This window comes from Glycine soja, chromosome 8 (genome assembly GCF_004193775.1).
Source record: "Glycine soja cultivar W05 chromosome 8, ASM419377v2, whole genome shotgun sequence".
NCBI classification, from domain to species: Eukaryota; Viridiplantae; Streptophyta; class Magnoliopsida; order Fabales; family Fabaceae; genus Glycine; species Glycine soja.
In genome coordinates, this window is record NC_041009.1 from 30,813,362 (window position 1) to 30,834,742 (window position 21,381).

The window sequence follows — 21,381 nt, forward strand, 5'->3', positions numbered from 1 at the left end:
ATACTTTTTGTAAAAAATTATAATTTTATTTTGAAATATATTTTTGAATCGATGCTTCAATTAAATATGTTTTCAGTCTTTAATTAGAACATAAATCACTAATTTATTGTGTACATTAAACACACTTATTTTTAACATAAGTACATTAATAAATTATAACCAAAAATTATGTTTTGAAATACATTAATAATATAGCTTACTAACTTATACTAAAAAAACAACACAAGCAATATTTAACCTTTACTTTATTTTAAACAAGATATTTTAAAACAAACACATTTCTTTATGGAAAAAAAATTATCAAAATCCAACTATAAACTGTTTCACGTATAAATGAGGTTCGTATTTTATTATCTTTTCGGTCAAACTGAATAAATGCAATTTTTTTTATTTTTCGGATCAATTTGTTTTCCGTTAATTTCTTTCTCTCTCTCTCTCATCTCTTTTATGTCTCATTCTTTGAATCCGAACCAGAGCAATTAGTATATAAAGCAAACCAATGCCTAGCATTGGTTGCCATTACCTTCTTCTACTTTCCCTCCTATTTCTTCAAACTCTGCATATTTTCGGTGCAAACACAGATTCTGTGTTGTTTGAGCTCTCTCTTAGAAGAGTGTGAAAAACAAACCAAAAAACTAAAACTAGAACATAAGAAACCGTTTTCCAGTGTTGAGTGAAAAGGTTGTTCTTCTCTGTTTGTCATTGAAGAGAGTGAAGAAAAAAAGAAGGCATAGAGAAGAAAAAAAAATGAAGTACGTGCTGGTGACTGGTGGAGTTGTTAGTGGCCTTGGCAAAGGTGTTACTGCGAGTAGTATTGGTTTGCTTCTCAAAGCTTGTGGACTTAGAGTTACTGCCATTAAAATTGGTATCTTTTTCTTCATTTTCTTTGTTTTTTTTTTTTTAAAAAAAGATAAATGGATAAAGCATGCATACTTTTTTATCCACCACACTTTTAATAGTCTCCCAGTTTTTTCTTGTCAAGATTTTCTGTCTTCTTCTCAGGTTCCTTCTTTCTTTTTTGTTCTTTTTTATTTTATTTTTCTAATCAAGACACCTCATATTGTTTTTGTTCAAACTGTCTACCTATGGAAAAATATTTATTAGAAGAGGTCAACCTTAACTGAATCAGATTATTTCTTGGTTTTGCGCTGAGGGTATCCTATTTCACACACACACAAAAAAGTGCAAACACTACTTATATCATGTAAGCCAGATTTTAAGTTATGTTTTCCGTTGCGGTTTTCTCACGACCCATGATATTGTGGGAAATTGCAACAAATGTAGCTATAATTCATTATGGATAGTGTTGTAGTTGCAGAGACCCCAAAAATCTTGACGTTGCAACTGAAATAGCGGTCGCAGACCGTTGTTTAAAAACCTGCATCTAAGCAAGAACTATTGGTCCTTTTTTTTTTTTTTCCCATTGAAGGGTTGTTGTTGCATTCTAATTCTGGTCTCACTGGTTCCTTTGCAATTCAGATCCTTACTTAAACACAGATGCTGGAACAATGTCCCCCTTTGAGCATGGAGAAGTGTTTGTGTTGGATGATGGTGGTGAGGTACACAACTTTTCTCAGATTCACTAATTCGTCATCCATTTTTATGTTAAGGACATTCCCCAAAAAAGTAAAAAACGAAAGAAACAAAGAAAGTTATTTCAAGGAAAAAATGAGAGAAGAAAAAAAAAAGTATGGTGCGAACTTTATGCAATTTCCACAGAAGAAAGTTGGCAAATTTTTTCATCAAAAGAAAGTTGTCTTACAAAATAATTAGAAACCTGACCCCTCTTTCTGTTCAAAGGTGGACCTGGATCTTGGAAACTATGAGCGTTTTATGGACATCAAGTTGACCCGTGATAATAACATAACTACTGGGAAGATTTACCAGGCAAGTTGTTTATGTATATGTTTAGACTTATGATTTATGAAGAAGAAGATTTTGAAGGACATTACAAAAATTTTCACCAAACAAGACTTTACTTTTCTTTTGTTTTTCCTTTTTTTCATGACAGTCTGTCATTGACAAAGAGAGGAGAGGAGACTATTTGGGAAAAACTGTTCAGGTCTGGTTTAAAACCAATTTGTACTATGTTTTTTTTTATTGTGATGATAATTAATTTATAAACCAAGGTTTTCATTTTTTTTCATGTTGGTCCTAATATTAATAATTATTATTCTTATTATTATGGTGTTTTCATCATCTTTAGGTTGTCCCTCATATCACTGATGCTATTCAAGATTGGATTGAAAGAGTGGCCCACATACCTGTAGATGGAAAGACCAGTCCAGCTGATGTATGTGTCATAGAATTGGGTGGAACCATAGGTACACTGTTGAAAACATTCTTCACTCAATTGTTTCCATCTTTTTATGTAAATTAATTAATTTATTAATTTATTTATAATAAACATTTATGGATGCAGGAGATATTGAGTCCATGCCATTTATTCAGGCATTAGGACAATTCTCATACAGAGTAGGTGAGTGGGGATGATACTTGTTTTTTTTTTGTTCACAAAGGGGTGTTTTTGGTGGATATGTTGAGAGGTATTATAAATTATAAATAGGTGTTTTTGTATTAAGGGGATGTAACTCGGATGGTTGAGAATAATGAGTGAGTATTGTAAATTCTCATTTTGGTGACATATTGCTCATTTTGCAGGTGCTGGCAACTTTTGCTTAGTTCATGTCAGCCTTGTTCCTGTTTTGAATGTTGTTGGTGAACAGGTAAATGTCTCAGTTCTGAGATCCATGTAGAAAATTATTCAGTTTTATCTAACTTGGGAAATTGGTTGATTTTTGTTCAGAAAACAAAACCAACCCAGCATAGTGTTCGTGCACTGCGTGGCCAAGGGCTGACTCCACATATCTTAGCATGCCGCAGCACTATGGTGCTCTCTCTCTCTCTCTTTCTTTCATACATGGAACCAGATCGAGTGCCTATGAATTCATATAGTCAGAGAATTGGAATCGTCAGATGAAGATCAGATGATTCACATCTCAAATGGTCCAATTTATTGAGTTAAAATCTGAGCTGTCCAATTTTCATCCGACAGTTCCAATTCCCTGGCATGAAAAAATCTGACTATAGGGAAACACACAAAGCATAGTGTTTTTTTTTTTTTTGGTTAAGAGAAAGGAATCGAACTTCAGTGATTTACAACAACTAACGCACAATCCCCCAAAGTTGTACAAATGTGCACATGGAACAAAATTTGGTGCATATGAATTCATTGTAGTCAGGGAACTATGAAGATCCGATGACTCACATCTTGAATGCTCCAATTTACTAAGACAAACTCTGAGCCGTGTGATTTTCATCCGACATCTCTAATTCACTATGTGCTTCATTGCATGAAAAGTCTGACTGTAGGGAATCCAGATCCTAGAGTACACACAAGGCACAAGCATATACTATGATGCACAAAAAGAACAGAAGTGCATACCAGCATTCACACTGATCTTAACTGTAAACATTTTTAAGTTTCTAACGTTCAGCTTTTTTCAGGTACTGGATGAGAATGCAAAGGGAAAACTCTCTCAATTTTGCCTAATTCCGGTATGAGTTTCTAAGGATAAGTATTTTGATGAATATATATATGACTTCAAATAGTTTTGTCTACTTTGCAAGAGTTTTCTCTACTGAAGTTGCATGTTTGCAGGCAGAAAACATTGTTACCCTTTATGATGTTCCCAACATCTGGCACATTCCTTTGCTTTTAAGAGTAAGTCTTCCTCTAAAACTGGTGAGCATCAAATCATCATACATCTGTAGGTACCATTTCTCACAAATTATCTTGTTCTGGTCTATAGGATCAGAAGGCACATGAAGCAATGTTTAAAGTGCTGAACCTTCATGGGTTAGTCTCAAACTCAAATATTTGTTCTATTTCCCCGATTGGACTTCAATGGATATAAAGAAGTTTCAATCCTTTATGGTTCTTTTGGAAAGCTCAAGTGGCAGTTTTTTGTGTATATACAGTGTAACTAAAGAGCCTAATTTAGAGGAATGGACTTGCAGAGCTGAATCTAGTGATTTGCTTCATGAACCAGTGGGTTTCTACTCCAAAGCTAATCTTCTATATTATCCATGATTGTTGGCAATAGTTATATTTTTATTTATTTTAAATGGCAGGTTCGTATAGCCTTAGTGGGGAAATATACGTGCCTTTCAGATTCCTACCTCTCCGTTCTAAAGGTGGAGTTAACTTCAACTTCATGGCTGTATTACTATTTTAGTTTCAAGATCTTTTAAGGAGTAAAAGGACATATTTTTCTTTCCTCTGGCACAAAAAATTAAGATAATATAAAATTATAATTCAACAATTGGATCAATAAAATTCTCATTTTTTATGAAGTTATTAAATGGAGTAATAGTTCGTGAGAGTTATACTGGTATAAGCTTGCTAATTTACCCTCAATTATTGACTTCAGGCCTTACTGCATGCTTCTGTTGATTGCCAAAAGAAACTTGTTGTGGACTGGATTCCAGCTAGCAACCTTGAAAGTGCAACTGCAAAAGAGGTAACATCAATTATGAATAATTAATTATATTACAAGCATGTTTTATTTATTATCGTTCATAATAGCAATTTCAGTTTCATTTATATGTTATTGTTCAATGTTGCAGAATCCTGATGCTTTTAAGGCAGCATGGAAGTTATTAAAGGTATCATTCACAGTCATGAAATTAACCATTTGTTATATTATCAATTTCCCTCATTTTGGTTTTGAGAACTTCCTCAGTTTTGTTATCTAACTAATCTTTGCCTACAGGGTGCAGATGGTGTTCTTGTTCCTGGAGGGTTTGGAGATAGAGGAGTGCAAGGAAAAATTATTGCAGCCAAATATGCCCGTGAAAACAGGATTCCATTCCTTGGCATTTGTCTTGGAATGCAGATTGCTGTCATAGAGTTTGCACGATCTGTTCTTGGTGTACAAGATGCTAACAGCACTGAATTTGAGCCCCATACCAAAAGTCCATACATCATATTTATGCCTGAGGTGTCTATTTGTTTTATTTTATTCTAATGCTAAGAAAATAGATTAAAGAAGGTGTACTTTTTCTTACTTTTGATTTGTTTGGACTTTTTGCTATAGGGATCAAAAACACATATGGGAGGCACCATGCGCCTTGGATCTAGGAGGACATATTTCCAGACCAAGGAATGCAAATCTGCAAAATTGTAAGTATTATTACTGCATTGAATTTTTTTTAAGATATATTTTGTGTTTATGTAGGACAATATGAATGAGAGTAATGTGTGTGCAGTATGACTGCACTATAAAGGACTTGCTATATAGTTTGGCTAAACTGGTGAGATTTATTAGGTTTCTAACCCTTTGAGCCTTCTTAGATATGGCTGCAAAAGCTTCATTGATGAGAGACATCGGCATAGATATGAGGTATTGTATTGTGATGTAAAAATTATCTTGTGAATGTGAGTAGAACAGAAAATGATCTTGTCATATGCAGGTGAATCCGGATTTAGTGGCACGCCTTGAAAATGCTGGTCTTTCTTTTACTGGAAAGGATGAAACAGGTCAACGCATGGAGGTATGAACATTCTCATAAGAGTATGACTTTTTGACTTATTTATATGCATATGCTGGGCTTATAAGATGTTTGTTTTTTTCATGCTACAGATTGTTGAACTACCTAACCATCCTTATTTTATCGGTGCTCAATTCCATCCTGAATTTAAATCAAGACCAGGAAAACCTTCTCCTTTGTTCTTAGGTACTTCTCCATTACATGTCTGCATTATATGTCCAAGTTGACTTTAATTGATCTTCTTTGTAGTATATGATCTCCAAACTTCAATGTTCTTAGGTACTTCATTGTTGTATGCTTTCCATTAGAAACATAGGGTTGTAGCTAAAGGCGATTTTATTTTTCCAAAAATGAATTTCATTATTGATTGTAACCTAGGAGGTGTACTTTCTAACCTTTTAAATGCTAACATATATTGCAAAGTTTACTAACCAATTCTGAAGTTCATCGGGATCAAGATACAACTTTTGAACTCTACCAGTTATTTTAACTAGACAAGGAATACAGTAGCTGATTGATTTTTATGCGCGGATGCAACTCATTTTTTTGGCTTATCCATATGCACTTTCCTCTACATTTTTCTTCCACTTTAATTTCACTAGCCATATCATAAAAAACACAAAAGCCTGCTTTGTCCATATAATGTTTTAGTTGCATTTTTAAGTCAAGGCGATGCAATTATTGGGCATGGTATGGTACCATTTCTTTGAATTGTATTTCATTTATACAAATGCCTGTGTGCCCTTCTTTATCCTATTTACGTGATACTTGTTTCTTACTATATGAAACACCTACAGCACAATTTTTACCACGTGGTAGTTTTTTTTATCGGCAAATATTAATGGTTAGTTTTTTATTAGAGGGGGAATTAAACTCGCGACCTTTCCGTCCCTCCCTTTGCCTTTTACTGCCTAACCAACCAACCTTATAACTATGGTAGTAACAAAAACAAATAAAAAAGAACAAAATATAGTGGCTGATGCAACAGTTATTAACGTGTGCTATGCTTTATACTAGCTATCTATCAATTTTTAGATGGAATTACACATCTAAATTTGGGGTGGTTGACATTTTCATACCCATCAAACTTACATTCCTGAAGCTAAGTTTTCTGCTAGAGCAGTCCTCATTTATTAATCTCACTTGTGCTTAGTAATGAGTGCAAGGGCTCTTGGTAAATTCCTTGTTATCAAATGATAACAAACAGTTTCAGATTTTAAAATGTAACTTCTGAATTGCTGCTTGTTGATCATGTCAAATGCAGGATTCATTGGAGCAGCATGTGGACAATTGGATGCTGTCTTACAGCGCTCTTCAATTGTTGATAATGGTCTCTCAAAAGGAGTCATTAATGATATCTCTGCAGTCAAAACATACCGAACAAGAACCGCTACAAGGACAACTTATAGGTCTGCTGAATATGTATATGGGAGTTGCAATGGATTGCATTTCTAAATGTTACTTAAGGGTCTTCTTCCATCATCTTAGAGTTTTCAAGTTAAATGCGAGGTTGGCTTTCAGTTATGTAGGAGAGAGCTTGTGTGTACAGTCAATTTGAACACCTTGGTAGGTATAGAGTTTTCAGAGGATACAGAGAAGAGCTTAGTCCCGGTCTTTTTAATGGGAACCAGCTCATTTAAGTTTATATTGGTTTGAGTGGGGAACTCTGAAGCTTGTCTTGTGTTTCAGGCAATGGCAACTCTTGGTTTTGCAAAGATCTTAGTCTATAGAGAAATTCTTGTGAACTTCAACTATATTGTAATATGAATTGTCTTGTCGTAATGTTTTAGGAGGTGTTTAGTAAATGAAATCCCAATCATTTCTTCTTTTGTTGATATGTAGGAATTGAATACGGTATCACGGGTTTACAATACTCATACACCTACTCAATCAATTGAGTTAAACCCCCTTGTTCCAATTATTTCTTCTTGATCATAGTAAATGAAATCTCAATTATTTCTTCATCATAGTTAGGGGTGTTCATAACTTAATTAAATCGAATGTAAAACTGAAAACCGACCCAAAAAACCACAAACCATAGAAAATCTAAAGAGCATCGTTTTGGTTTGGTTTTTGTTTTTCCAAACTGTGCAGTTCGGTTCGATTTTTGGTTTAGTAAGCCAAAATTGAATCGCACTTATTAGTTTAATATAAGGCTCATATTAATCATATATGTATACGACAATGTAGCTTTAAGCTTATGTGAAACAACAACGCTTACACTTAATTTAAATTTAAGACTAAAACGCTTAACACTTAGTCTCACACTCTTTTCTCTCATCGAACGATAATGTTGTTTTTGGAGATCTAGTAGTATTTTGTTGTTGGAGATCTACTTTACAAGTTTTAATGGTTGTAGACTATTGTTGTAATTATTATTTTGTTGTTGGATGTCTACTTTTCTAAATTTTCATGGTTAGAAGTAAGTGAATGTTGTTTTATTGTTTTTTTAAGTTTAGTCCTTGTAACTTGGAAGCAAGTATTACATATTGTTTTTAATTTTAATTTTAAGGGTTTATTATTTAAGTTGAATGATTACTTTTAAGTTGAATGATTATTATTCAAGTTGAAACTTTAAATTGATCATTTATACCGTTGATTGTTGAATTAGTTATTATTCAAGTTTTATCCAATTATAGCAAACTTAAATTTTCAAACTGTAAAAATCGACCGAATCAAACTTCAAAAAAATGGTTTTATTTGGTTTGGATTTCATAAATAAAATAAACCAAACCAAACCAAATCAAATCATACTGTACCTAATTTTCTTGTTTAGTTCAAACTGATTTTAACCGAAAACCACACCACAAACACCCATAATCATAGTATAGTTGTGTATAATGGTCCGGCCAATAAATCTCAAATGGCCCCTTTACAATTTGCAAAGTTTTGAAATATATTTGAAGGTAACATGCGTAAACTTTTTGTGACCAAATTGTGATTGTTGGCAAGTAAAATATATTGATCCGTACTTTAGGTTTGAATCCCTAAAGTTTTAATTGACAAACGTAAATCAAATTATTAGTAGTTCTCCATTCAAAATGCTACTTGAACTACTAATGTATGTATCTCATTGAGATTGATGAAACAAGATCAAGAATCTAAAAGACAGGGACTATTTGATACGAATCTACTAAGGTTTAATAACTTCAAATATCCTTTGCATGAATGGAAGACCCTTGACTGAAGTAGAAGCTAAACCTAAAAGAATTAAATAAGGCTTTCAAATATTAGAGAAGAAGCTACAAGCTGAAGAAAGTTTATCTAATCTTGAACTCAATCCAAGAATTGTTACATTTCTATAATTTGAAGATAATTTCAGCTAACTGAAAGACAAAAAATTATTGCACAATGAATCCAACACTCAATATGCATTTGTGGGTTGAATTTTTTTTTGGTGGGTTTACTTGGTTTTTGGGCTTAATACTTAATTAATTCCATTTTCTTATTTTCAACATAATTTTTTCATATTTAGAATAACTTCATATCTTTTTGATATTTTTTTCTCATTAGTTGTTAGTATTTTTTTCTTCTTAAACCATTATGATTTTTAGTGGTGAATAGGATTAGTTAGTTACTAGAAGAGACGTTGAATAATGATAATCAACTAACTTTAGCCTTTCCTGCACAAACAATTTGTGTTTATGATATTTATCTTCTCAAGCTTATGCTTCGATATTGTTGACTCATAATCTAGGCAAGTGCACCTAGTTTATGTAGTAAGAAAATGACAAGTATTTAAGTATCGTATCTGCAAAGACTTGTGTAATATCTAAGGAATTAACAAGTAATGCTATCTAAAGTTAAAAAAATACGGAGCTAAAAAGGAAAGTTCATTGTCGCAAAGGTGGAATTCGCTACAGCAAAAAAGTTGTAGAATCAGAAAAATGGTAACTTTAGCTACAACGATAACAACTCTAGCCATAGCAAAAATCACATAAAAGCAAAATCTGTTGCAACAAGTTGTCAATTTGTTGTAGCAAAAGAGCAATGTTTACTTACGAAGACTAGGGTGTGAAAGTATAACTTCTTTCGCACCGTGCGAGACTTTTACAAGAAAAAAGGAAGAATGATGTGGTTCGTCTGAGATTAGTTTAAGACTACCATGAGAGTGTCTACACCAGATTAAATTAAAAAATATTATATATTTTTTATCCTTTTCTTCCAAACTTTTTCCCAATCTCTGTCTTCCCCACAACTCCAGCCATGGGACATCATTTTTTTACCACACGCTACCACGAAACATTTCCAACGATCATCCCTTTCTTTTTCCCACTTCTATTACTTTTCTACCCCACAAATGGTCATCACGGCAGTGATGCCACCATGTACTACCACACACCATATAGATCTGAACATAAAACGAGGCCACATTCTAATAAACAACTTTGAGAGTGCAAAACAAAAATATTGTTCTCAATCAGTACTTAGTTAAATTCAAATCTATAATAACAAGCATTTTCTTCATAAAATCATAATGCATAACACTCAAACTCAGATCTAAGGTATGCAAAAAAAACTCAGATCCAAAAAAAATCAATACATAAATCAACAACAAAATCCAGATAAGTTTGTGTTTCCATCAAAGATGTTGCAATGCCAACCACCCAAATCAAGTTGAAAAGGATCCTTGGCTTATCAAATATCATAAAAGAGAAGAATGGTTGTTTCGATAATCAAATGGAGTAGTGATTAGTCATATCAATCGCAATTGAAAGTCGCAATGCCAACCATTGTCCGTTCGCCAATAACAGAACCGGGGTGAAAATCAAAGAAGCATGCATGCTCTTCAAACAAAATATGTATAAGTGATGCAATCCAAGCCATGGATGCTTGGTTCGAATCGTTCCGAATGCAAATTTAAGAATCACCATTTTTGACCTTCTAAGAACTCACGAACAGAAAAACAAAAAATATGGAAAAGATGAAGAAGATGAACAGAACGATGCCATAATCCACAGAGAATCGATAAGCCGAAGGAGGATTCGCCACAAAGGAATCCCTTCCTTGATAAGAATCAATTTGATTTTCATTCAAAAAATCAAAGAAGAGGCTGAGCTCTCTCTCTAAGCACAAGCTTAATTTCAATTATGTCAAAAGTTCATACAATTAAGAGTTTTTGAGTATTTATAGAACTAGCTTAAGAGGATAACTAAGTCTCTAATAAGGCCTATTTACATCAAGATCAAGCCCATTACACAAATAAACAAAAATTAGGAATTTTCATAAATTCACGTTGAAGATGTGCACTAAGCCAGACAGCTCGCGCTAAGCCCAATTTCTTCTCGGATTGGAATTGGGCTAAGCCAGACAGCTTGCGCGAAGCTCCCAGACAGCGCACGCTAAGCTCAGGCATGTTGTTCAACAATCTTCAACGTGCTCCAATTCAGCTCCTTGTGATTTTCTCCTTTCTTTCCTTTGATGAGTAGTCCATCCTTAATCCTTTTGGCCATCTCTTCTTGTAGAAGCTTGACTCTAGACCTTGTCATTGGCCCCTTCAACTCATGAAGTGTTTCTAGGTCCTTGTGCTCTTTGGATATCCCTCTATGTGCTCTTTGGATAGCCCTCTATCATCCCCTCCTTCTTGAAAAGAATCCGTCCTCGGATGTGCATCCAAATCACCTAAATCACAAGAAGAAAGATCAACGACATTGAAAGTAGAACTCACCCCATACTCACTTGGCAAGTCAATCTTGTAGGCATTCTCATTAATTCTCTCAAGGACCTTGAAAGGTCCATCACCCCTAGGTTGGAGTTTAGATTTCTTTTGTGAAGGAAACCTATCCTTCCTTAAATGTACCCAAACCGAATCTCCGGGTTCAAATACCATGGACTTTCTCCCTTTGTTTGCTTGACATGCATATTGCTCCATCTTCTTCTCAATTTGATTTTTCACCCTTTGATGGAGACCCTTAACAAAAGTGGCTCTAGAAAGCCCATCCTTACTCAAAATAGAAGAATTGTTAGGTAAGGGAATTAAATCAAGAGAAGATAAAGGATTAAAACCATAAACAACCTCAAAAGGAGAAAAATAAGTAGTAGAGTTGGTTACCCTATTATAAGCAAATTCAACATGAGGTAACCACTCTTCCTAAGTTTTCAAATTACCTTTGATGAAACACCTTAAGAGTTGTGAGAGTGTTTGATTCACTACCTCGGTTTGCCCATCAGTTTGAGGATGGCAAGTGGTGGACAAAAGAGCTTGGTTCCAAGTTTTCCCCACAATGTTTTCCAAAAATGACTCAAAAACTTGGAATCCCTATTCGATACAATGCTCCTAGGAAATCCATGAAGATGCACTACCTCTTTGAAGAAAAGATCCACCACATGACAACCATCTTCCACCTTGTGACATGGAATGAAGTGTGCCATCTAGGAAAACCTATCAACAACCACAAAAATCGAATCTTTGCCCCTCTTGGACCTTGGAAGACCAAGCACAAAATCCATGGAAATGTCGGTCCAAGGGGAGGTAGGAATTGGCAATGGAGTATACAACTCATGATGCATGATTTTGGACTTTGCCTTATGACACACAATGCAATTAGAACAAAACTTGATAACATCATGTTTCATTTTAGGCCAAAAGAAATGTTCATGCAAAATGTTCAAAGTCTTTTCAACTCCAAAATGTCCCATTAACCCCCCTTTATGAGCTTCACAAATCATGAGTTCACGCAAGGAACTTTGAGGCAAACACAATCTGTTACTTTTAAACAAGCATCCTTCATGCCTAAGTAAACCTTGATGAGACCCCTTTTCACACAACCCAAACAATTTAGAGAAGTCATGGTCTTGAGAATACGAATCTTTTATGTGATCAAATCCAAACATCTTTGTTTCAAGCATGGAGATTAGAGCATATCTCCTTGAAAGTGCATCAACCACAACATTAGCCTTGCCTTGATTGTGTTTAATCACATGAGGGAATTGTTCCAAGAACTCTACCCATTTGGCATGCCTCTTATTAAGTTTTCCTTGGCTTTTCAAATGTTTGAGTGACTCATGGTCACTATGAATCACAAACTCCTTAGGAAGGAGAGATGTGCCATTATTTTCTCCTATTTCTTAAACCTTTGTGCACCATTTTAATTACTGATTAGTCTTAATTGTAAAATTAATTAGGAAGCTTTATTATATGGGCTCATTCAACTAATTTATGTTTTAATCTAATTTCAGGAATTAATGAAGCATTGAGCTTAATCCGGATTTTGGTTGTGGGCTTAAAGAGGGCAAATAAAGCAACATTTACCTTAGTTAATTTCTAATTAGGAGATTGCAATTTTATTTTTATAATGTTCAATGTTTATTTCGTTTTGGGCCAGAATAATGTAATAGGGCCCAGTGACTCTGAGTGACCCTTATAAATAGTAGCCTTGGGATTTGTGTAAGGGGGATTCTATTATTCATAGCATAGTTTTAGGGTTTTACGTTTTGGAGCTTGATGTTACTGTTCACATGAATGCATTTTCCATTTTTCTGCTTCTTATTGCAATTTCGTTTCTTGTTCCTTCTTCTGCTTTTGTTTACGTTTTATGCCTTTAGCTTCATGTATGTTTCTGCTTCTAGTTTCATTTACGTTTTCTGCTTTTGTTGAAATTATGGAAGGCTAAGTTTCTGATGTTGTTTCCTTCTAAGGACGAAGCTTAACTCTCTTCGAGGTTCTGTTTATAATGTAGCTTCCTGGCAGTTTTCCCTTCACCAATTAACCCACATTCGTTAATGTTAATCTATGCACGCTTCGTGTTCGATTAATTGCCTCTGAGCTTAACTTACGTTCATGCTTAATGAACGAAGGGTCAATTGGTGTATGTGTTGCCTAATCACGTATTGACAACCCTAAGTTGATTTTCGCTTAGTCAATTAACATAGGGTTGGATTAAGTGGTTAACTGTTAGGAATGAATTCTTCATAACCTAGGACAAGAGAATGGCTTCTGAATCAGAGGAAACAACACGTTTTTAATACTATTAATTTCGTATTCCAGTTCGCTTGTTCTTTAATTCGCAAAACAAACAACCCCCCCCAATTATTACTGTTACTGCAAGTATATTATGAACATTTGGTTTATCATTTCTCATTGGGAAACGACCTAGGATCACTTCCTAGTTACTGCATTTTAATGTTTATTTGATTCAGATACGACCTCGATCAAGGAGGTAGTGTTGCCAAGTTTACAAAGCTCTAATAAATGCATAGAGTTCCTTATTGTAGGTGGATTAGTTCAAGATGACACCCTTAAGTTTTTCACTAAAATAAGCAATTAGGTGACCTTCTTGTAACAATACAGCACGTATGCCAACATTGGATGCATCACATTAAAGTTCAAAAGATTTTGAAAAATTTGGTAAAGCAAGAATAGGTGCATTTGTCAACTTTTCATTCAATGTATTGAAGGCTTTCTCTTGTCGATTTTCCCACTTAAATTCCACATTTTTCTTAACAATGTCATTCAATGGAGATGCTATGGTACTAAAATCTTTGACAAATCTCCTATAGAAGCTAGCCAATATGAATGTATGAATACATGATTTTGATGATGCCAAAGAAGAATCAAACAAGGTTGCTTCAAAGGATAAGCATTGCTTTAAGATTAATACAAGGTTGCTTCAACAAACAAAGCCTAGCTTTAAGATTAACTCAAGATCAAGCCTTGCCTCAAAACAAAGTGTTTCCAAGACATCCAAGGCTCTGGCAATCGATTACCAGAAGACAATTTTGAAAAATAGTTGTTAAAAAGGGTTTTGAATTTGAATTTTGAACCTGTAATTGATTACCATATGTTTGTAATCGATTACTAGCAATGAAACTCTTGAAATTAAAATTCAAAAGTCATGACCCTTAAAAATATAACTGTGTAAGTAATCGATTACCAGTGAAAAAATTCAAAAAAAACTTTTTGAAAAGACACATCTCTTCAAACCATTTGGAAAAGGCACGAAGGGCCTATATATATGTGTGTCTAATTTCAAAAAGCAAGAGAGAGATATTCCAAGAGAACTTCATTGTCAAATGCTCTCTCAAAAACTCTTGGGCAAACACTTGCAAATCTATTGAGAGTTCATCCAAGAACTTCAAATTGTATTATCCACTCTAAACGAGAGAAATCTTTCTGTTCTTCTCAGAAAGTCAATTGTAATCAAGAGACTGGTTGTCTCTTGAATTGTGAGTTTCTTGAACACAAGGGAAAGGGATTCCTTGGGTGTTCAGAAGTTGTAAAAAGGTTTTTTACAAAGTTAGTGAAAATCTCAAGTGGGTTGCTTGAGGACTGGACGTAGGCACGGGAAGTGGCCGAACCAATATAAATCAAGTTTGCATTTTTCTCTTCCCTTATCTCATTTATTTTATTGCAATCAATTTTATCTTATGCAATTAAAAGAACATTGTTAAATTGATTGCTTCTTCTTCGTCTTCTTCTGCATTCTAAGCCTATCATTTAAAAGGGAGTTAAAGTTTGTTAGTAGGAAAATTGTGAAACTTAATTCACCCCCCTCTTAAGTTATTGAGGCCACTTGTCCAACAAGTGGTATCAGAGCAAGATTCTTGTTTAAAGTTTAAAAACTTCAAGAATAGATATGGCCTCATCTAACTTTCCATTTCTTGAGGGAAATTCTATTAATAGGCCCCTTGTCTTCAATGACTAGGGTTATCACTATTGGAAAATCCGAATGCAGATCTTTATTGAAGTCATATATTTAAATATATGGGAAGCCATTGAATTTGGTCCCTTCATTCCTACAATGGTAGTGGGAAATGCAACTATAGAAAAATCTAGAGAAGAATGAGATGATGATGAAAGAAGAAAGGTTCAATACAATTTAAAGGCAAAAAATACAATCACTTCTGCATTAGGCATGGATGAATATTTTAGAGTCTCAAATTGTAAAAATGCAAAATAAATGTGGGATACATTACAAGTAACCCATGAAGGCACAACTGATGTCAAGAGATCCAGAATAAACACTCTCACACATGAATATAAATTGTTTAGAATGTATCAATATGAGACCATACAAGATATGCAGAAGAGATTTACTCATATAGTTAATCATCTTGCATCATTGGGAAAAATATTTCCTAATGAAGATTTCATTAACAAAGTGTTGAGATGTTTAAGCAGACAATGACAACCAAAAGTAACAACAATTGCAAAATCAAGAGATCTCACTAATATGTCTCTTGCCACTCTCTTTGGAAAACTTCAAGATCATGAAATGGAACTTATGAGACTCCATCAACATGAAGAGAATAATAAAAAGAGGGAAGGAATAGCGCTCAGAGCCTCGTCATCTTCTATTCAAGAAGAAAATGACAAAAAGGACTTGACTGAAATAGAAGAAGATGATGATTTCAGATTTTTTATGAAGAGATTCAATAAATTTTTGAGAAACAAAAGAAATCAAAAGAAATCAAATATCAATCCAAAGAAGAAACGAGAAGATTCCTCCTTAGCCCCAAAATGCTATGAATGCGATCAACCTGGGCACATGAGATTTGATTGTCTTGTCTTTAAAAGAAGAATGGAAAAATCAAACAAGAGAAATTTCAAAGAAAAGAATGAAAAGAAAGCATACATCACTTGGGAAGATAATGACATGGATTCTTCAAGTGATTCAAAAAATGAAATCATAAATCTGGGTCTTATGACGAAAGACTATGAAAGCGGAGAAGAGTTGACACATTGATAGTGGTTGCTCCAAACATATGGCGGGAGACGCATCAAAGATTATTCATATTTCTCCCAAAGATAGTGAATATGTGATCTATGGAGGCAACAAACAAAGGCCACTTGATCAAAAAGCCCAACAAGTGGTATCAAATGATACCAAAAGGTCACTTGTCTTTGATTGATTACTTTTGATTATTTTTGCCTATGATTGTTAATTTTTATTGAGTTTTTGATTGTCTTTGATTTGCTTTTGATGATTGTTTCTGATTGAGTTTTGATTTTTTTTATGATTATTTTGATTGAGTTTTGATTGTTTTTTATGATTGCTTTTGATTGAGTTTTTGATTGTCTATGATGATTGTGTTTGAGAGTTATGAATGTCTTTGATGATTGATTTTGATGATTGTGTTTGAAGGTTATGTTGATTATTGATAACTTTTGATGATTGTTTTTTTTTATTATTATATATTTTGATTGTTTTATACTGGATATGTATTTTTGTGGGTGAAAAATAGTTTGTTTTTATTTGGTATCACTTGACTCTCATACATTGCAACAAGTGGTAACATTTTCTTTTAGGCCATGAAATGATACTTGTACGGTACGACATTCTCTACTCTTTTAATTCATTATAAATTGCTGAATGGTTTTCTCCTCTCTGCTCATGATTTGTTTTTTATGTTAACAAAGGGGGAAAGATAGATAAAAGATAAGATAGTAAGAGAAATTATCTATTCTTTATGAGACAACTTTTTATATATGAAATCTATGAAATCTTTAATTGTCTCATATAAGCAATCATTGCAAAATCAAGGGGGAGTAAACTATATACAAATAGATATTTTTTGTTGCTCCTAACCTACAGATGGTTGTCATCATCAAAAAGGGGGAGAATATAAATCATGCAGGTTTTGATGATGTCAAAAAGAATTTGCTTGATAATGAGTGTCATCATAAAAAAGGGGGAGAATGTGAATCATGCATGTTTTGATTAGGCTGAAAAGAAATCACTTGATAATGATTGTAATCATCAAAAAGGGGGAGAATGTGAATGTATGAATACATGATTTTGATGATGCTAAAGAAGAATCAAACAAGGTTGCTTCAAAGAATAAACATTGCTTCAAGATTAATACAAGGTTGCTTCAACAAACAAAGCCTTGCTTCAAGATTAACTCAAGATCAAGTCTTTCCTCAAAACAAAGTGTTTTCAAGACATCCAAGGCTATGGTAATCGATTAATAGGCAGTGTAATCGATTACCAGAAGACAATTTTGAAAAATAGCTGTTAAAAAGGGTAACCTGAAATTGATTACCATATGTTTGTAATCGATTACCAGCAACGAAACTCTTGAAATTCAAATTCAAAAGTCACGACCCTTCAAAATGTAACTGTTTAATCGATTACCAGTGAAAAAACTCAGAAAAAGCTTTTTGAAAAGACACATCTTTTCAAACCATTTTGAAAAGGCACGAAGGGCCTATATATATGTGTGTCTAATTTCAAAAAGCAAGAGAGAGATATTCCAAGAGAACTTCATTGTCAAATGCTCTCTCAACAACTCTTGGGCAAACACTTGCAAATCTATTGAGAGTTCATCCAAGAGCTTCAAATTGTATTATCCACTCTAAAGGAGAGAAATCTTTCTATTTTTCTCAGAAAGTCAATTGTAATCAAGAGACTGGTTGTCTCTTGAATTGTGAGGTTCCTGAACGCAAGGGAAAGGGATTCATTGGGTGTTCAGAAGTTGTAAAAAGGTTTTTTTTACAAAGTTAGTGAAAATCTGAAGTGGGTTGCTTAAGGACTGGACGTAGGCACGGGAAGTGGTTGAACCAGTATAAATCAAGTTTATATTTCTCTCTTCCCTTATCTCATTTATTTTATTGCAATCAATTTTATCTTACACAATTAAAAGAAAATTGTTAAATTGATTGCTTCTTCTTCTTCTTCTGCATTCTAAGCCTATCATTTAAAAGGGGGTCAAAGTTTGTTAGTGGGAAAATTGTGAAACTTAATTCATCCCCCCTCTTAAGTTATTGAGGCCACTTTCCAATAGTCAACCCATTGAAACTCTTCACATCTCTCATTTTTGGGTATGGGCCAATATCTAATAGCTTTAATTTTCTCATCATCCACTTGGACTCCCTTAGCACACACAACAAATCCTAGAAACACTACTTGATTAGTGCAAAATGTGCATTTATCCCTATTAGCAAACAACTTTTCTTGTCTAAGCACTTCCAAGACACTCCTAACATGGTATAAGTGGTCATCCATTGTTAAGCTATAAATCAAGATATCATCAAAGTAAACAACCACAAATTTGCCAATAAAGTGCCTTAAAACATGGTTCATGAGTCGCATGAAAGTGCTTGGTGCATTGGTTAAGCCAAAAGGCATTACCAACCACTCATAAAGTCCAAACTTAGTTTTGGAAGTGGTTTTCCATTCATCTCCTTCTCTCATTTTAATTTGATGGTAACCACTTTTCAAATCTATTTTGGAGAAAAAACAAGAACCATGAAGTTCATAAAACATATCATCAAGTCTAAGGATAGGATGTCTATACCTCACGATGATGTTGTTGATGGGTCTACAATCCATGCACATCCTCCACATGCCATCTTTCTTGGGGACTAGGATTAGCGGCATTGCACATGGGCTCAAGCTTTCTTTCACTCATCCTCTTTGCATCAACCCTTCAACTTGCTTTTGGATCTCCTTTGTCTCTTCCGGATTACTCCTATAGGCAGCCCTATTAGGAAGTGAAGCTCCCAGAACAAGATCTATTTGATGCTCAATTCCTTTTAAAGGAGGAAAGCCATGGGGAATGTCTTGTGGGAAGACATCCTCAAACTCCTTTAAGAGTGTAGCAAAACCTTGAGGCAACTCAAGGGCACTAGAAGACAAACACATGTAATTTGGAATGAGTAAGTACATTGGTTGTCTAGCTAGCATCACTCTTTTGACCTCCTTAGGTTTGATGCACAAACTCTCTTTTATCACTAATTGTTTTTCACTCTTTTTTCCTCTTTTCTTTTGTTCTTTCTTGTCACTCTTTTTGCCTTCTTTTTCTTTTTGGCTTTTCTCTCTCAAAGGACTTCTTCCTTCTTTGATTTTCTTTTCTCTTTCTCTTTTCAATCTCATTTTTATTTGATCCTCACAAACCTCACTTGCAGACAAAGGTGAGAGAACTAACTTTTTACCTTTATTCAAGAAAGAATATCGATTGGTGACCCCATTATGGACAACATCTCTATCATATTGCCAAGGTCTCCCAAGTAACACATGTCCGACTTCTATGGGAACCATATCACAAAGCACTTCATCAACATACTTTCCAATGGAGAATGTAAGTAACACTTGCTTATCCACAACCAACTCACCATTGTCACTCAACCATTGCAACTTATAAGGCTTAGGGTGAGGGGTGGTTTTTAAACCAAGCTTCTCCACTAATCTAGTGCTTGCAACATTGGTACAACTTCCACCATCAATGATTAGAGAACAAACCTTTCCATTCACCAAACATATAAAATGAAAAATGTTTTCTCTTTGTGTATCATCTCTATCTTTGCACAAGCTTCCCATGAGTCTCCTTACCATCAAAAGTTCTCCCTCTTCCGGTGGAAGAAAAACATCATCCTCCACTTCACTAGAGGAACTATGAGAACTCTTAAATGAAGCATTATCCATCTCACCATTCTCCAACACAATCATGGTCCTTTTGTTAGGTCATTGGGATGCAATATGACCCTTTCCCAAACACTTAAAGCATTTAATGGAACTAGTTTTTATTGGGAGGGGGTTGAGTAGGAGAAGTAGGATTACCTCTTGAAGACTTCCTTTCAAGATGTTGTGAAGAAGAACCCTCCTTCTTGGAAGTGTCTTTATCCTTCGAACATGAATAGTGACATGCTAGTAGCAAAATGAGTGGTAGTGTTGTAAGACCACTCTGCTAAAGGTAAAAATCGCACACACCATGAAGGTTGCTCGCGAACAAATGAACGGAGATATTTCTCTATGATACGATTTAGGAACTGAATTTGCCAATCAAACTCTAGATGATAAGAAATGCTTATTCGTAATTGAATCCCACAAATTTTAAATAACTCTTTGCCAAAATTTACTAATGAAAATTGAGTCTCGGTCAGAAACCAGACTATGGGGTAAACCATGATACTTACAAACAATATCCAAGAACAATTGTGCTACTTTAAAAGCAGTGAAATGAGTTAGCAGTGGTGCAAAGTGGGCACCCTTAGAGAATTAGTCCACCATAACCAAAATGACTGTGTGGCCCGAAGAAAGGGGAAGTTCAATAACAAAATCAAGGGAAAAATCCTCTCAAGGGTTGAAGAAGCCCTGTTGGGCTTTTGTCTTATACTTGGTTTGTTGACATTAGATCGCATGTCATTCCAAAAGAAATTCCATGGAAGTCAGTTAGAGTTTGGAAATTACCCGTATGGCCACCAACTAGAGAATTATGAAATTCATGTAAAAGAGTGTTCTTCAAAGGGAATTTAGAAAGGAGCCACATTCAATTTTGATAAATGAGAAACCCATTATGGATCTTGTAGTCACTGTAATCAGCAAGGGAATAAATCACTTTTTGAAGCAAAGAAGTGAAACTATGATTGGAGGTGAGGCTTTAACGAAGTTCATCCAAGAACACAAAATGAGGCATATAGAGCACTAGGAAATGGGATGAAGTAGTATCAATAGGGCGGGATAGTTCAACAATATTGTGGCGACCTACACGATAATGAATCGTATAATCATAGCCCAAAAGTTTTTAGAGATACACATGTTGCTTTAGAGTTTGGATACTCATGAACATCAACTCCTTATGGCATGCAACTCCTGGATGTATGTTGATGCATATAATAGACAAGGGAAAATGGTTACTGAAGTAAACTATTAGGTGGCCTTGTTGCATAAGAACGACACCTAATGTAGCTCCATGTAGAGCTTGTAGGCCTTGGATCTTCTTCATCAATGGAGTCCTTTGCTTCTTGAAAATCAATGGCAGTAGAATGGAGAAGGAGGAAAGGTGATTGCAGATACCACTTCAAGGAGAAGATGAGTCAAGAACAAGCTCACCACCATAGGAAGCCATGGATAAGAGCTTGAAGGTAGGAGAAGATGAGTGAAGGGA

General features: G+C 34.6%; 1 protein-coding gene and 1 pseudogene across 2 annotated transcripts; one reads left to right on the forward strand and one right to left on the reverse strand.

The window, feature by feature from the left end:
- Nucleotides 1–424: 424 nt before the first annotated feature.
- Nucleotides 425–7,457, forward strand: LOC114422918 (CTP synthase-like). Of its 2 annotated transcripts, none has more exons than XM_028389478.1 (21): nucleotides 425–865; nucleotides 1,480–1,559; nucleotides 1,801–1,887; nucleotides 2,012–2,062; nucleotides 2,207–2,324; nucleotides 2,423–2,479; nucleotides 2,662–2,726; nucleotides 2,807–2,890; nucleotides 3,508–3,558; nucleotides 3,662–3,724; nucleotides 3,813–3,859; nucleotides 3,982–4,051; nucleotides 4,135–4,197; nucleotides 4,434–4,523; nucleotides 4,630–4,668; nucleotides 4,776–5,003; nucleotides 5,100–5,185; nucleotides 5,357–5,405; nucleotides 5,476–5,556; nucleotides 5,646–5,739; nucleotides 6,818–7,457. In XM_028389478.1, the coding sequence occupies exons 1-21, from the start codon at nucleotides 748–750 to the stop codon at nucleotides 7,006–7,008; spliced, it is 1,812 nt and encodes a 603-aa protein (XP_028245279.1). In that variant the 5' UTR covers nucleotides 425–747; the 3' UTR covers nucleotides 7,009–7,457. The 2 variants fall into 2 exon arrangements, with proteins under 2 accessions (XP_028245279.1, XP_028245280.1); XM_028389479.1 differs by lacking the exon at nucleotides 425–865 and adding an exon at nucleotides 1,180–1,204.
- A 10,794-nt stretch (nucleotides 7,458–18,251) lies between these two features.
- On the reverse strand, nucleotides 18,252–19,943 carry LOC114424086 (annotated as a pseudogene).
- Between the last annotated feature and the right edge of the window lie 1,438 nt (nucleotides 19,944–21,381).